Source organism: Schistocerca americana, chromosome 2, assembly GCF_021461395.2.
Source record: "Schistocerca americana isolate TAMUIC-IGC-003095 chromosome 2, iqSchAmer2.1, whole genome shotgun sequence".
NCBI lineage: Eukaryota > Metazoa > Arthropoda > Insecta > Orthoptera > Acrididae > Schistocerca > Schistocerca americana.
The window spans coordinates 601,844,257-601,860,031 of NC_060120.1; the positions used below are offsets into that span (position 1 = coordinate 601,844,257).

General features: G+C 40.4%; 1 protein-coding gene across 1 annotated transcript in view; it reads right to left on the reverse strand.

Moving 5' to 3' along the window:
* The window catches only part of LOC124591878 (PEST proteolytic signal-containing nuclear protein-like), a 66,864-nt gene that overhangs the window by 11,013 nt on the left and 40,076 nt on the right, over window positions 1-15,775 (reverse strand). The window contains exon 2 of the mRNA XM_047131777.1: window positions 4,880-5,072. Coding sequence (XP_046987733.1) covers window positions 4,880-5,072 — 193 coding nt within the window. The remainder of the gene's footprint in view (window positions 1-4,879; window positions 5,073-15,775) is intronic.

A 15,775-nucleotide genomic window follows, 5' to 3' on the forward strand; every position in this document is an offset into this window, starting at 1 on the left:
TATCAATTAACCATGAAACAGTGATATTTATTGGGGAACAAAAAACTGGTACCAATGTACTCACTCAAACTAAGCACCTAACCTGAACACAATATGCATCATTTACAATATCTGCAAAATAACAAGCCAATAATGGCTTAATACTGGTACTGATATCTTCTTTTAACCTATAAAGCTAAAATTAATCCCACAGTATCACTCATTATGAAAGTGTGATATATACAGGTTAAAGAAACACTGGTATTGACATTCACTTAATCTACAATGGTAGAATGAACTGTTAACACTTGCACAACTACCGTATTTACTCGAATCTAAGCCGCACTTTTTTTTCCACTTTTTGTAATCCAAAAAACCGCCTGCGGCTTAGAATCGAGTGCAAAGCAAGCAGAAGTTCTGAAAAATGTTGGTGGGTGCAGCCACAACTAACTTATGCCGTCAAATATATGTAGTGCTACACAGGCATGCTTTGTAGGCACAAAGATAAATACTGGCACCAAAACCTCTGCGTCAGTAAATAAATTTAAAAAAGGTGGAAGACGAGCTTTCTTTCTCCGCCCTGAGTTTCGACCACTGCCTTTTCATACATTATCCAATGAAGTAAATACAAATTCCGTATGGTTCATCTTCGAATGTAGCAGCATTTCAATGTACTACGAAAATCCAACTGGCAAGACTGTTTGGGATGTTTGTCAATATGACCAACTCCACATTCTGAATTTTTTCCTACCTGTGAGAAGAGATGGTTGCTAATAGGAACTTTTATGAATTGTGAATCACATGCAGTATTCTCTTCACCATAAGAATAATACAAATATAAACATTTTGCCATGTATTATTATGTGTTTGCTGCTATCTCATTTAAATCCTGTCTGCCTAATAAACTACAAAACTAGAGTGAGACAACAGCAAACGCGGAAGAATAAACATATCATGTCATGTTTATATTCGTATTATTCTTATGCCTAATAGTGATACAGTCAGAAATGAAGCACAGCAATTGACTAGATTTTTAAATCTAAGATGACTCTAATTTCTGTGCAGAATGTAATGTACTAAAGAGGCGTCTGCAAAGATTTTCAAATGGAGAAAAATTTTCGCTAAAAACTTGTTCAGAACATCATCTATTATTTGGTTCTTGTTGATCATTATCAATGAAAGCAGCAGTGCAAGTAACAACAAATTGCAGTCTCTTGCCATTGCTTCACTAATGAGACGATTCCTCTTTTTTTTTTTTTTTTAATTGTAAGCGGCGGTAGTGCGCACAAAAGCAAGCCATGCCGCGAGCCGCGACAGGCCGTAAACACGCACTATCAGAATGCGACAAACAATGCATGACATAGTACAGTAATGCATTTTCAGCTTAGAGTGACGTAAACACCTATAACAAAGAAAACGGCGCTTATCAGATCAAAGAAAAGTAAGCAATCCATTCAAACCAGATGAAGCAAGTGAAAAAGGAAGGGTACCCATACAAATACGGATGGAGCGCCTGACACATAGCAATGGCTACCTGGTAAAGCTTAACTGCTAAGATTACGACTTGAACCAAACTACTGTAGCTGTATCGTCATTCATTCGACCTAAATTGTGTCTCATATTACCATGGACCAACTTTGTTTCGATTTGGAGATGCAGCCTAAAACTTCTCTCTCCCCTTGAATTTCGAGTCTCAAATTTCAGGTGTGGCTTAGATTCGGGAAATTTTTTTTCCCTTGATTCTGAGTCTCATTTTTCAAGTGCGGCTTAGATTCGAGTAAATACGGTACACAACAGATCTTGCAAATAAACAAATAACACTCATAACATCAGTAACTTCAATTACAGAAATGCGAATCTATTATGGAAAGATGTTTGCTGTAATTAGATGGAGTCCACCCAAATCTGGAATTTCTATTTGCCAGTGATTTAAAGACCCCTTGACATGCAACATGATTATTTATTTTATATTATTCTTCAGTTAGCAGCAGAAGGCCAAAAATTATCCTTAATAGGAACATCAGTAACCCTCTCCACTCCACCACGCGTGATGCTAAACATCACAAATTTTTTTTTGTACTCTGATGTTGAGCCTAACAATACTTTTCTGGCACTCACATGCTTCATTCTCAAATCTGCCTGTACTAGGCCGCAATGCTGCATAGTACTGTTATCTAGGAAAGCCTCTGTTAACTCAATGTCGCACTGCAGCAGTTCCATAAAGAGAAAGGTTGTTCTTGTTACATTCAATAGGTGCCAAAAGGGCTAGTTCTGTTAGATCTACATCCATACTTTATTAAGCACCTTACAGTGCGTGATGGAGCGTACCTCATACCACTAGTCATTTTCTCTCTTGCTCCAATCACAAATAGAGTAAGTGAAATACGACTGTTTAAAAGTCTTCGTACATCCCCTAATTTCTCACATCATATCTTCACGCTACTCATGCAAAATGTATGTTGACGGTAGTAGAATCATTCTGCAGTCGGCCTCACATTCCAGTTCACTAAATTTGTGCAATACTACTGTGTGGAAAGGGCATCGTCTTCCCCCCCAGGGATTCCCATACGATTCCAAAGAGCATCTCCATAATACTTGCATATTCGTTGAACCTACCAGTAGCAAATCTATCACCCCACCTCTGAAATTCGCCTATGTCTTCATTAAATCTGACCTGGTGGGGTCCCCAACATTCGAACAGTACTCAAGAATGCATTGCATTAGCATTCTATACACCATCTCCTTTACCAAAATTCTCCCCAGAACATGGTGTTCAACATTCACCTTCACTACTGCAAACCTGACGTGGTCATTTTGTTTCACACACTTCACAATGTTACGTCTAGATATTTAATCAAAGTGGCAGTGTCAAGCTGCCCCCTTCTAACGCTTTATACGAACATTGCACTTTTGTTTTTCCTCTCATCTGCATTAATTTGCATTTTTCTACTTTTAGATCAAGCTGCCAATCATCCTACCATGCAGACATTTTATCTAAGTCATATTGTGTATTTCTAAAGTCATTCAATGATGAAATCTTCTAGTAACTGCAGCATCATCAGCAAAAAGCCCTCAATTGCTGCTGACCCTGTCCCTCAGGTCATTTAAGTACACAAAGAATAAAAGTGATCCTATCACTCTTCCCTGGGGCACTCCTGGTGATACCCTTGTCCCTGATGAACACTCGCCATTGAGGACCACGTACTGAGTTCTATTACTTAAGAAGTCTTGACCACACTCACATCTGGGAACATATTCCGTATGTTCATACCTTCGTTAACAGTCTGCTGTGAGCCATCATCAAGTGGTGGTGGTGGTGGTTAGTGTTTAACGTCCCGTCGACAACGAGGTCATTAGAGACGGAGCGCAAGCTCGGGTTAGGGAAGGATTGGGAAGGAAATCGGCCGTGCCCTTTCAAACGGACCATCCCGACATTTGCCTGAAACGATTTATGGAAATCACGGAAAACCTAAATCAGGATGGCTGGAGACGGGATTGAACTGTTGTCCTCCCGAATGCGAGTCCAGTGTGCTAACCACTGCGCCACCTCGCTCGGTCATCATCAAGTCAAAAGCTTTTTGTAAACATAGAAATATGGAATCTGTCTGTTGTCCTTCATCCACAGTTCTCACGATGTCATGTGAGAAAAGGGCAAGCTGAATTCGCTCAAGTGATGCTTTCTACATGTGTGCAAAAGCTTTTCTGTTGAATGGACATTTGCTATTCAAGCACAGTCCTTTCTGAGGAAGGGGTTGGAGAGCTTTTAGAGAAATGTCTATATGAAAATGAGAGCAACTAATGATTTTGACAATGACAATGATTCATTTGCAAACAACTGGAGTGAAATGACAATGGAGACAGTCCACCCAGAAGAGTTTAAAAAATATCACGCATGACAAGTTTTGTACTGTAATGGTTCTGCCAATATATCTGAATGACAGTGCACTTTTTTTAATGCCTATCCTAACTGTTGGTTAGTGACTTTACTGTTTCCACAAAGACTTTTGCAATTCTCTGTGGTGAAATCACTGCCCACATGGCAGCAATTTAAATAAGAATGCATTACAGAGTGCAGAGGGTTAACCACTGTACACTGTAAAAGTACAGTTATAAAATTATAAAAATCATAAAACTATAATTGTAGCATACAAAGAGTGAACATCATGAAATTAAAAAGTAGACAAGTGCCAGCAGGACTCGTGCTCTGAGGGTTCCGTGCAAACTTAATTATGTTCATTGACAAATTCATCTACAGACTTTGACGAGTGATTGCAAGTATTAAAATATGTGACACCGAGGGCTGTATCTTGATTGCATTGAATTACAAGCTTAATTTTTTTTTACATCACCAAGGAATATCAGACATTAGGATTTGACAAATTTCAACTTGATAACAAAGTCCACTACTGAGGAAAAGGGGCTTTTAAAGATGGCCAACCGAGTGGTCATAGAATTTTTCTGCTTTTACTGATTAAGGTACGGAACACTACTAATGGGGAATGCGACACACAAAAAGTTAAATCGTAACATGTGATAAACACTATTACTCTCGATGAGATGACCTATGCAAACATGGAACTATGAAACAAGAACACTGATATCTACATCAATTTTCTTAATGAACACTTGCACTCAGTACCTAACTGTTGGTAAATTTCCCAAATTGTATGGTTGTTATCCTTGAAACTTTTCTGTTCATAACATTTCAACCAGAGCTGCACTGAAATATATAATGATTCCCTGCTCCAAAGAATGGTGCGATATTACTACCATTGTTATCTATCTGTGTGAAACATGAGGAACAGAAAAGTTTCTTGGACCATGACTATACAACCCCAATAATTTACAAGCAGCTAAGACCCAGTCATAAACACCTTCACAGTGTCAAGACACTACATACCTGGTTCATCCCAAGTTTGATTTGAATTCCTTTCTTTGCTGTCTCATCATTGCCCTTTTCACTTGGCTTTCCAAAACCCATAGAAAACTTTTTCTTCTTTGAGCTGTCATCATCTGACTTATCCTTCTCATCTTCTTTCTGGTCTGGCAATGACTCTGGTCCGTTCTGGGGCGACCCTGAGCAAGGTGAAACACTGGCAAAGTTGAGATGATGAAGCAATTAGCCTTATACACAACCCACAATAACCTATGACTTAAAACCTTAGCAGAAGGTGACATTTAGTAATATTCAACACATCTCTTATACTACTTACAAAATGTATGTGTGGCAATACTACTACTTCCGCAACAATGACTATATTCATCAGAAATAACAAAAGGTAACAGGAAAATCTATAACAATTTATTAAAAACTTTTCAATATATATGTTACCTCTTTTCTCAAACAACTAACCATTTCTCATGCTGCAGGGAAAAACAAATTATGCATCTCTAATCACGGTTACTGAAACACATTAGAGTGGTATTGACCTTAACCCCATATTAAGGAAAGAAAATTTATAGGTATCTGACCACCAAGCCAAGACAGGCAATTGTTTCAGATCATTGCTGAGCACATATAAAATTCCACAATTTTTGTAGTATGTGTACATGGCACAACAGATGATTGATACATCTTGTAAGTGAAGGTTACCATAAAAATCTATGTTTGCATTTTTTTAAACTGGAATAGATACCAAACTTAACATCTTAGTTTCCTGCTTCCATCACCACACAAACTAACAACACTCCAGCAACTATTACAGCACTACCAAGTCAATCATATAGATAACAATGGTAGTAATATCGTGCCATTCTTTGGAGCAGGCAATCATGATATATTCCAACCAAATACAAAACTGAGCTTTTACTGTATCAATATTTACAGTTCTCATTACTTTCTTCTCTTGAGACGAAATACAGAAGGGCAAACACGAACTGTGGAGATTGCACCTCAATTGGCAGGCAATCATGATATATTCCAACCAAATACAAAACTGAGCTTTTACTGTATCAATATTTACAGTTCTCATTACTTTCTTCTCTTGAGACGAAATACAGAAGGGCAAACACGAACTGTGGAGATTGCACCTCAATTGGCTTCAAAATAGAGTGATACAATTTTTCTTTCAGAAATGCATTTTCCTTGGCCAGGATATTTAGCACATTTTATCTTAACTCACTGTGAACAACAAAATCATCCACCAATTTTTGGGACAAATTTGGAATGTGTGTACAAATCTACTTTCAACCTATGACTAACTCCCTGCATCCACATTCAAGCCATTAGGCCTAATGTAACACACACATTATACATTCCTAATAGAACTATTTTAGAACAATTTGATGTAATTAATTACACATCAGGATATAATTTTAAGCAAACTGAATACACAACTCATAATATATTTGAAACTTTATTTACGCTGTCTAAAGACGCAGCAGTATCGCACAAAAAAAATTATATTGTACAAGAGGAGTCACGTCAGCAGAATGACGCTTTCACTCCGCAGCAGTGTGTGCATATTTTTGATCAGTTCAGTTCACACTAAAGCAATGCCTGTACAAGGCAAGGTTCTGGGTATGGGGTCCAACCCAGCACACTGTTTTAATCTGCTAGGAAGTTTCAAGTTGCCAAGACACAAAGGTTAAAAGTATACTAACTTATAAAAATGTGTTAAAAATAAATTAATGGTAAACTCTGGTGATCACATTAAGCATCTTTATACACATCTCGAACAAAGAGAAGTACACACATACAACTCAGTAACTTGCTAGGCTTAAAATGGTTACCGACACTGAAGGCAAAAATTCATTTCATGTTGTCATGTAGTCAACAAACACTTTAGGGCATAAAACTTGAGCTTATGGCAAAGCAGATGGTACGGATAGGGAGGTAACTGACTGAAGTCTCACTGAAACACAGTATGTTACGGTCGCTTCACCCAGGATCACTCACACAACTAACTTTGGTACATGACTAATCCTCAATAATAAAGTTTCTATTCTGCAGATAGCAACAATTTTTGTAACGCAAAAATTATTCTCTAGAAATAACTTTTTTCTTTGTGCACAGAACAAGAATCATTTGAAATGTATTTATGTCTGAATTTAAACCGAACAATGTCAGGCATCTGATTACAGAAGGTAAGGTCTGGATATGTCAGAATCATGTTGTCTCTACCATCTCTTCAACTAACACAGCTTTAACCGCAATCTAAAATAAGGAATCAATGCTTCCCCTCTTTAAGTTTTTTCTTTTTTATTTCAGTTATTTATTTTTCTAAGGAATAACTACAAGAGGTAAATGCTATGCGGGAGTCGTACTTACAGGACAATGGTGCAAATTTTTTGGCTTACAATGCAATAAAGTTAACGTGATGTTTCAACTGATTAACACTGGTAACAGCTAGATATCAGTCAGAACCTTCCATTCCGAACAACCTGCAGAACGGATACGACTTGCCAGCAATGCGGGTATTTTGTACTACTACTTCCATAGTCACTTAACCTAACCCCACAAGAAAATTTCTCATATAATTGCACAAATATCGCAAAAATATGCGACAGTGTAACAACCTTTCGTTACTTCTCCTCTTGAGTTTCTTTTCGACATTGTGTATTGATGCTTATTTGCCTATTTGCACACTCCACTAAATTTCATTTACAACTCTTGTTAACACAAACAAGCGATCATCAACACTTCAAAGCAAAGAGATCCCTCATGACATCATAGATACAGTGCCAGAGCACAGACATACATGATATCAGTGTGCCGGCGTCGTCGCTACGCAAGTACAGATAAAATGCATACAGTGCACGTAGACAGTTTAATTCTTGGAACGTCTGAAGTGACATTTACATTATCATTTGAGAGTTGGGTTATTTATTTTGTTTATTGAATCTCATGCTTTGCGATTAGACAAATAAATAATTAATAGGCTCCGGAAGGTTATTATTTTATCTTTATGTGGATATTTATTTATTTATTTAGCTTATGGCATATAACACATCATACAGAAAAGACATAAAAATCATAAGACACAGAAATAAAGAGTAGTCACAGTGTGTAACATACAATTGTAGATATAAAAGTGTTTAAAAAATAGTGTATATAACAAACAAAAGTTCACAAACAAACATCCAGATTTGTGACATAGTCTATTGCACTTTCAGTCGCGGTCAGAAACTCATTGGGGTCTCCCGCAAAACGTCTCAGAGGGCAATCTTCCACGATGTGACGAATCGTCTGCCGGTCCGCACCGCAGTCACATCTCGGGGTGGTGATTTTACCCCACCTGTGGAGGCCGTCTGCACATCTGCCGTTATTTGTCCGAATTCGATTCAGGGTCGTCCAAGTTTTCCTTGGCAAATTGAATCCTGGTGGTTGGACATTGATGCATGGCATATTCTGCAGGCTTTGGGCACAGATTCTCTCCACCGCATTTTCCAGAGGTTGCCATAATCCAGGTTGAGAAGATGCGTATTTTTTGCCTTTTTTAAAGAGGGGTGTCTTGAGCGCAATCTGTTCATCTCCAGGGCAGGAACATCCTTATGGATTGGCAGTTTCTCGTTGTTCAGCACTTTTCCGTACTCGCGTAAGAGAGCGTTCTCTCTGCGCAGGTCCGGTGGGGGAATGTTACTCAGTATAGGTAGCCAGTGTAAAGGCGTTGGCTTTATTGTTCCTGATATCATCCTCATTGTGTAGTTTAGTTGAGCATCGATCAAGCCTGTGTGTTTACTGTTTAGCCATACCGGTGCGGCATATTCTGCTGTTGTGTAGACAAGTCCCAGAGCCGAAGATCTCAGTACAACCGCGGAAGAGCCCCACGTGGTCCCACATAGCTTCTGTATGATATTATTTCGAATTTTAAGTTTTGCGGCTGTATTACGTAGGTGTTCCTTGAATGTTAGGGTTCTGTCAAAGGTGACGCCTAGATATCTGGGGTAATTATTATGGTTTAGCTGCCAGTTTTCGAAATGAACGTTGAGCTTTCTTTTTGCTTGGGCATTGTCGAGGTGAAAGCATGTCACCTCCAGTTTTGTCGCGTTTGGCCGTAATCTCCACCTTCGGAAGTAATCTCCCAGCTTTGTTAGATCCGCAGTTAATCTGTTTTCCGTTGCCTCCATTGATCTGCCTCTTGCAGCTATTGCCCAGTCGTCGGCATATCCGAATTTTTGAGAAGTGGTTTCAGGTAAGTCAGATATGTAGAGGTTAAACATCAATGGCGCCAGAACGGAGCCTTGTGGTAAACCATTGTTGAGCTTCATTTGGTCACTTTTTAAGTCGCCCATTATGACTCTGAAACTTCTATCTGTGAGCATGTTATCAATGAGGTTGGCGAGCTTATTACATGGTATGACCCGCAGCAACTTAAATATCAGGCCTTGTCGCCAAACGGTATCATAAGCGGCTGATAGGTCAATAAAGGCTACTGATGTTTTGAGTTTTTTCTGAAAGCTCGCCTCTATATGAGTTGCTAGGGAGAGGATCTGGTCGGTGCAACTGCGGTTGGGTAGAAAACCTGCCTGTTCAATCGGTTCCACTTCAAGAATTTTTCCGCTTATTCTGTTGTAGATGATACGTTCCAACAGCTTATAGACACAGTTCAGCAGAGCGATAGGGCGGTAGTTTTGGGGCATGTCATTAGGTTTGCCTGGCTTTAGTATTGCTATAATCTTTGCTCGTTTAAGCTGGTGTGGGATATTACCCAATTCTAAAATATCTGTTAAGAAGTTTGCGAGCCATGTTCTAGTATATTTTCCACAGTGAAGTAGGAATTCCGAGTGGATGCCATCGAAGCCGGGAGCCTTGCCACTTTTGATTTTTGACAAGGCTGCTGCAACTTCTTCCGCTGTGATAGGTTGGGAAAATTCGGAGGTAGGCGATGCCCTTTGTTTTAAGGATCTTAATTCACGTTTGACGGTCGTGGTGTGTGTTCTGTCCCTTGGTGCTCTTGAGGTTCTAACTATGTGTGCGGCCACATTATTGTGGGTTATCGGGTGGGTGTCTTATTTTACGTTTACTGCCTCCCAGGTTACGAAGTAGGGTCCATGCTTGCCTACTGGATTTAGTGAAGTCTAGATTCTCCACGGTGTCCATCCATTTTTCCCGTCGAGCTGTGCAACAGTTCGTCCGTGATTTCTTGGTTGTTGGTTTCGGTAAATTCCTGGTACAGGTCTTCGCATCTCTCATTCCAGCCAGGGATGTACTCTTTCCGGTAGCCTCTGGGTACATTCCTCTTAGCCGTGGCGATGACTGCTCCCACAAATCTGTCATAGTTGTCCCTAGTCGGGGGTATCCAACCTAGACACTTGTCAAGGTTATCTGCAAAGGTGGCCCAGTCTGCCTTCTGGAAATTCCATCGTGAGCGAGGAAAGGATTTTATGATTGGGATGTTAATTCCGACTTTTAAGATAACAGGGCGATGCTGGCTATGTGGGAAATCAGACAGGACTTCACGAGGTGCGGCTAGCGGTTGGTTGTTTTTGTTTTTAGTGACAAAACATAAATCAGGGTTATAATCTCGTCTCCATGCTGCTGATCGAAATGTTCCGCGGTCCTTGGCGTCGAAAATCAGGTGGGTGTTAGTCTCCTCACTCCAGCTCATCAGGGATTCACCGTTCTGGTCGTTTCGTGCGTACTTCCAGTTCTCATGGTGGAAAAAACAAAGCAGGATCGCTATTCGCTATAAAGTGGTGACTCCACAAACAAACAGAAACGTATAAACAGATACGCATATGCAGTGGATATCATCAGGCAAGTGACCACACGGAAGTGCACGGAGAAACACTTAACAGCCCTTCACGACAATATCCAGAGACAAATCGAGGAACTATAATTGGCAATGGACGAGCAAAATACTTCAGCAATGACTCCGCATTCGATAGTTGACAGCAGATGTGCATCGACAGGCAAGCTGCACATGAGAATGTGCACATTACAGTTTCTGCCAGACAAACCACAGCTATGGTTTGCGATACATTCGACCAAAACGAGGTAGCGATTGAACGCACAAAGTTTGTCATGGCTGTGAATTCGTTAGATGCCAGAGCGGCTGCAGTTGGCATGGATATCATACTCAGCCCCCTGACGGATCACAAATAGACATGTTTAAAAATATATGAATCAACAGAATGTGTAAACGTATGCAGCAAATGTGAAGAGTAAACAAATGGGAGACAGGACGCCTTCCGAGTACTGGCGGCACCTGCGGGGTATGGTCAGAAAAACTGACTTGCCAAACACGGTGCTGAGACACATATGGTTCTTATAGTTGCCTGGTATGAACAAGGCAGCAGTGGTAATTTGCGAAGAACAGGATTCCAGGAGTTAATAACAGCTGTTGACAAAGTTATGTAATGGACTCAGGACGACACTTTAGTGCACTGCCACTCAGGGACTGTCAGACCTCAAGCACATCTCTGTGAATGCAGCTAACAGCAGCAAATAAATCACCAACAAATACTTAAGGAGGTTGTAATTTGGATTTAGAGTTGGGGTTTCGACATAACTACAAGTGGAATTTATTGCTGGTAGAGCTTTCAGAGTCCATATCAGGTACAGATTATTTGTGCTACATGAAGATGGAAGTAAATATCAGGAAGGCACAGATTAAGAAAGACTGCGAAGTAGTCATGGGTAAGGTTAGATGGAGCACGTGACTCACCGTGGACTGCATGCATAGTGGAATCGCACAGGGCAAAAAGGCAGTTCAGTGGCATCTATACCAAACGTGTTGCACAACACAGTGCAGCACATTTGTATTATACCTGGTCAGCTGGTATTGCAACAACCTCAGAGATTAGCTCAAGATAGTTTTGTAGCAGCCAAGACTGAATTTGAGGGTTTGCTTTAAGCAGGTTTGTTATGTCGATCTGACAGACATATTGAAGACAGGTGTCATAGAACCATTTAGGTTATGGCGGTAAATGGAATACGCCCTCTTAGTGGTAAGACAGCTGTAATTGAAGAAGTACCGCAATCAGCTGACCAGCTGATTGGTTCAAATGGCTCTGAGCACTATGGGACTCAACATCTGTGGTCATCAGTCCCCTAGAACTTAGAACTACTTAAACCGAAGTAACCTAAGGACATCACACACATCCATGCCCGAGGCAGGATTCGAACCTGCGACCGTAGCAGTCGCGCGGTTCCCGACTGCGCGCCTAGAACCGCTAGACCGCCGCGGCCGACGACCAGCTGATTATCGACAGCATAGAAGATGTTTAGGGGTGGTAAATGTTTACTGGCACCACTTGCCAAGAGCAACTGAGATCCAAGAACTGTTGACAGTAACACAGGGAGAAAAAGAGTACAAGTGGCCAATGGCTCTTATAGTGGTCCACTGAAATCGTATGAACAAGTGAAGACAGATTTACAAAAGTTGTTTCTGCTGGCACACCCAATACCAGACACACCATTGTCTATAGTGGACGATGCTAGCCAATAAACATTAGGGGCAGCACTCCATCAATAACCGAATAAACATTACTAACCTTTGGGTTTTTTTATCACACAAACTCATGGAAGCACAGATGAAGTGGAGTGTGTGTGACAGGGAACCCCCAACAATTCATCAAGCTGTGAAATAATTTCGTACTTGCATAGAAGCTACGACTTTCACAATTTATACCGACCACAAATAGATAACGTTCGCATTCAGTAAATTGTAGGACAGCTGTTCTCCATGACAATTCCCACAGTTGGAATTCCTTAGCCAATTCACAACAGACTTGTGTTATATAAAAGGGGGCTGAGCAAAAACGATTTTCAAGACCACCACTTATGAAGAATTGGCAGCAGCACAGGCCACAGACCAACAACTATTGACAGTTCTGGCAGTATGACACTACCAAACAGCAGCTTCGGCAACTATGGCTAGCATGGGCAAAAGGTCAGCATTTGGTGCGGCATAACATGAGGCAAACCTAGACATTTCATTCCTCAGGAAATATGGAAGCCTGCCTTTCATAATTTTCATGGACTGGCCCACCCAAGTGCAAAACACAATGTGAAACTTACAATGGATCCCTTTGTGTGGCAATGCATTAAGAGGGTTTGCTGTAGGTGAGCTAATTTGTGCTTGGCATGCCAGGAATATGAGGTCAGTTATCACATTCAAAAACGAGTAGGAGAGTTCATGTAGAGTACAGAAAGATTCACCCATGTCCACCTGGACATTGTGGGACCACTAAGGCTTTCAGAGGGGTACTGTTATTTATTGATGACCATGGATCAGTATATGTGATGGTCAAAACGCTGCCACTTGCAGATACAGTAGCAGAAACATTGGCACAAGCATTCTTATCTACATGGATCATGCAGTTCAGATGTCCTTTGCATGTGACCACAGACCAAGACCACCAGTATGAATCGACATTATTTTTGGAACTAGCCAAACAGTGCAGATTCTCACACCACCACCTGGTGAGTAATGGCATGGTCGATAGGTGGCATAGACCACGATTTGCCACATCGACAACTGGACTTTGGCATTGCTGTTAGTGTTGTTAGGCCTCTGGACAGCTTGTAAAACAGAGTTGGAAGCTTCCATGGCAGAATTAGTTTGCGGGAAAGTACTACAACTGCTGGTGGAGTTTTTGCTGCATCACAGGAAGGAATGATAAGCAACACGCAATACGTATGCAAGTGTATGGTCAAGCTCTGCCCAACACACGGTTCTCAACATGACATAGGCAAACAGTCCATACACGAAGAACAAGGTTCTTGCTCTCATGTATGGTTGCAGATGGATGCAGTGGGACCATTGTTGGAGCAATTTTACTCCAGTCCATGTGAAGTATTAACAAGAGGCAAACGTACAATTCAGATAGAGAGCAATGGAAAACAGCAAATTGCCTCAATGGACAATGTGAAACCAGTACTCATGCTGTTGCCAGATGACGACATAGAGCACAAACAACAAAAGGAGATGGCGCCCTTGCAGTCACAAAGGCAAGAAGAGGTGACGACATGAGATAACAGCCCAGCTCCTCCAGCATTAAAGCCGTGTCAGAGGTGGAAGACATTGATTCCTGCGAGATATTCCAGGACAGACCAATGAATAACCTACAATTTCCCATGCGTCCCCAGAGCTGTGTGGGAATTGCCATCACTCAAGTCAAGTGCACACAGTGCACTTCAGCAGTTTATTCCTTGGAACTTCTGAAGTGGCAGTTCCGTATGATTAGTAAAATAAATAATTATAGTCTCCTGAAGCTTATTATTTCATTTGTGTGTGGAATAGGGCTAAGCAGGATTGCTATGATAGCAAAGAAAACTCGAAAAATTGTGGAAAAACGTGAAAGCTCCTAATCTGCTTCAACACAAATGTAATAAAAATAATGTTCAGAGCGAGTACTTTTTGTGTGTTCAGTAAGTATTCTGATATCGATAAAGAATGTTTCATATTTTTGCTGCGAAATCACTGTGAACCATGGTCATGACACCTGAAGAGAACTGGTGGAAAAAGGCTTGAAATTTATGATAATTTACACACACACACACACACACACACACACACACACACACACACACACAAATAGTCAACACGCATTAACACCAGGAAAAGTATCATTCATTGACAACTCTGAGAAAGCGTAGGAAACATGACAATATTTGTAGTTCTTCTACTTCAATAGACAGGAATTTATCTACATCCACATTTATACTCCGCCAACCTAACGGTGTGTGACGGAGGGCAGTCTACGTCTGAAGCTTGTGTGTAGTACCATTCTGATCGAAAACGTCATTGTGTGTTTGTGTGCGTGTACATGCGTGCATGGGCGCGCGCGCGCGCGCGTGTGTTTAAACAGTCGATTTTTAATTCACTGGTTGTATCGCCAAGTAATAACTAAGTTAGTTAATTACATTACATTTCTTGAGTCATACTCCATGGATCCCATGAAGAGTGGTCTCTGGGACATAGAAGGAAGTCAAGGATATACACTTAATTTGAGTATAAAACCATGGAGGTAAGAATAGATTATTCTTACCTCCATGTACAAAACTATGAAATGACATAAAAGTACTGTATTATAGTGCAAATTCTAAATAAACATTAACCTAAAATAATAAGTTTAGAGTTTTTGGAAGATACTCTTCAATGTAGTACAAGCGGTTGCCCAATACAAAGTTACTTATTTCAGTACAAACATTCTTAGCTACATGAGATTTATTGTGCTCAGCTAGGTTGCTGAATGTATGTGTACCCTAATATCTGACTGCTGTCTGTACTAATTTTAGCTTCTTGATGTCTTTCTAGAAATTGTTTTTGGTCCTGGAGTTATATTAATGGTTTTCACGATTTTTTGTGAGAAGATAACTGTGTTGATAATGACAGGAAATCCTGATATATAAAAGGGAACGTCGTGACTGACTGGCTGATTGACTCATCATCGCCCAGCACAAACCGCTGAGAATAAAAACTTGAAATTTGGAGAAGGTGCAGATCTTATATTGTAGGTATCGTTTAGGAAGGAATTTTTCGAAATTTCAATCTTATGGGGTGAAACAGGGGATAGGGTTTTTGAGAAATGTTGCTATTAAGGCAATTTTGAAGCTAGACCTACGAAAATTGGTATTTGGTTTCTCCGTTAGAAATAATGAAATACATGTTCCACCATTTTTGGAAATTTAACACTATGGGGGTGAAACCGGGTGAAATCCTTTATTGGAAGTATACCATTATTAAAGAACTACCGAAGTACTTTTAAAGATACGTCTGTGAGTATTGGTATATGACTTCTCAGATACAAATTTAAAAAAGTGAAACTTCTTAGCAGATTAAAACTGGGTCTGGCACACAGTTTTAATCTACCAGGAAGTTTCATATCAGTGCACACTCTGCTACAG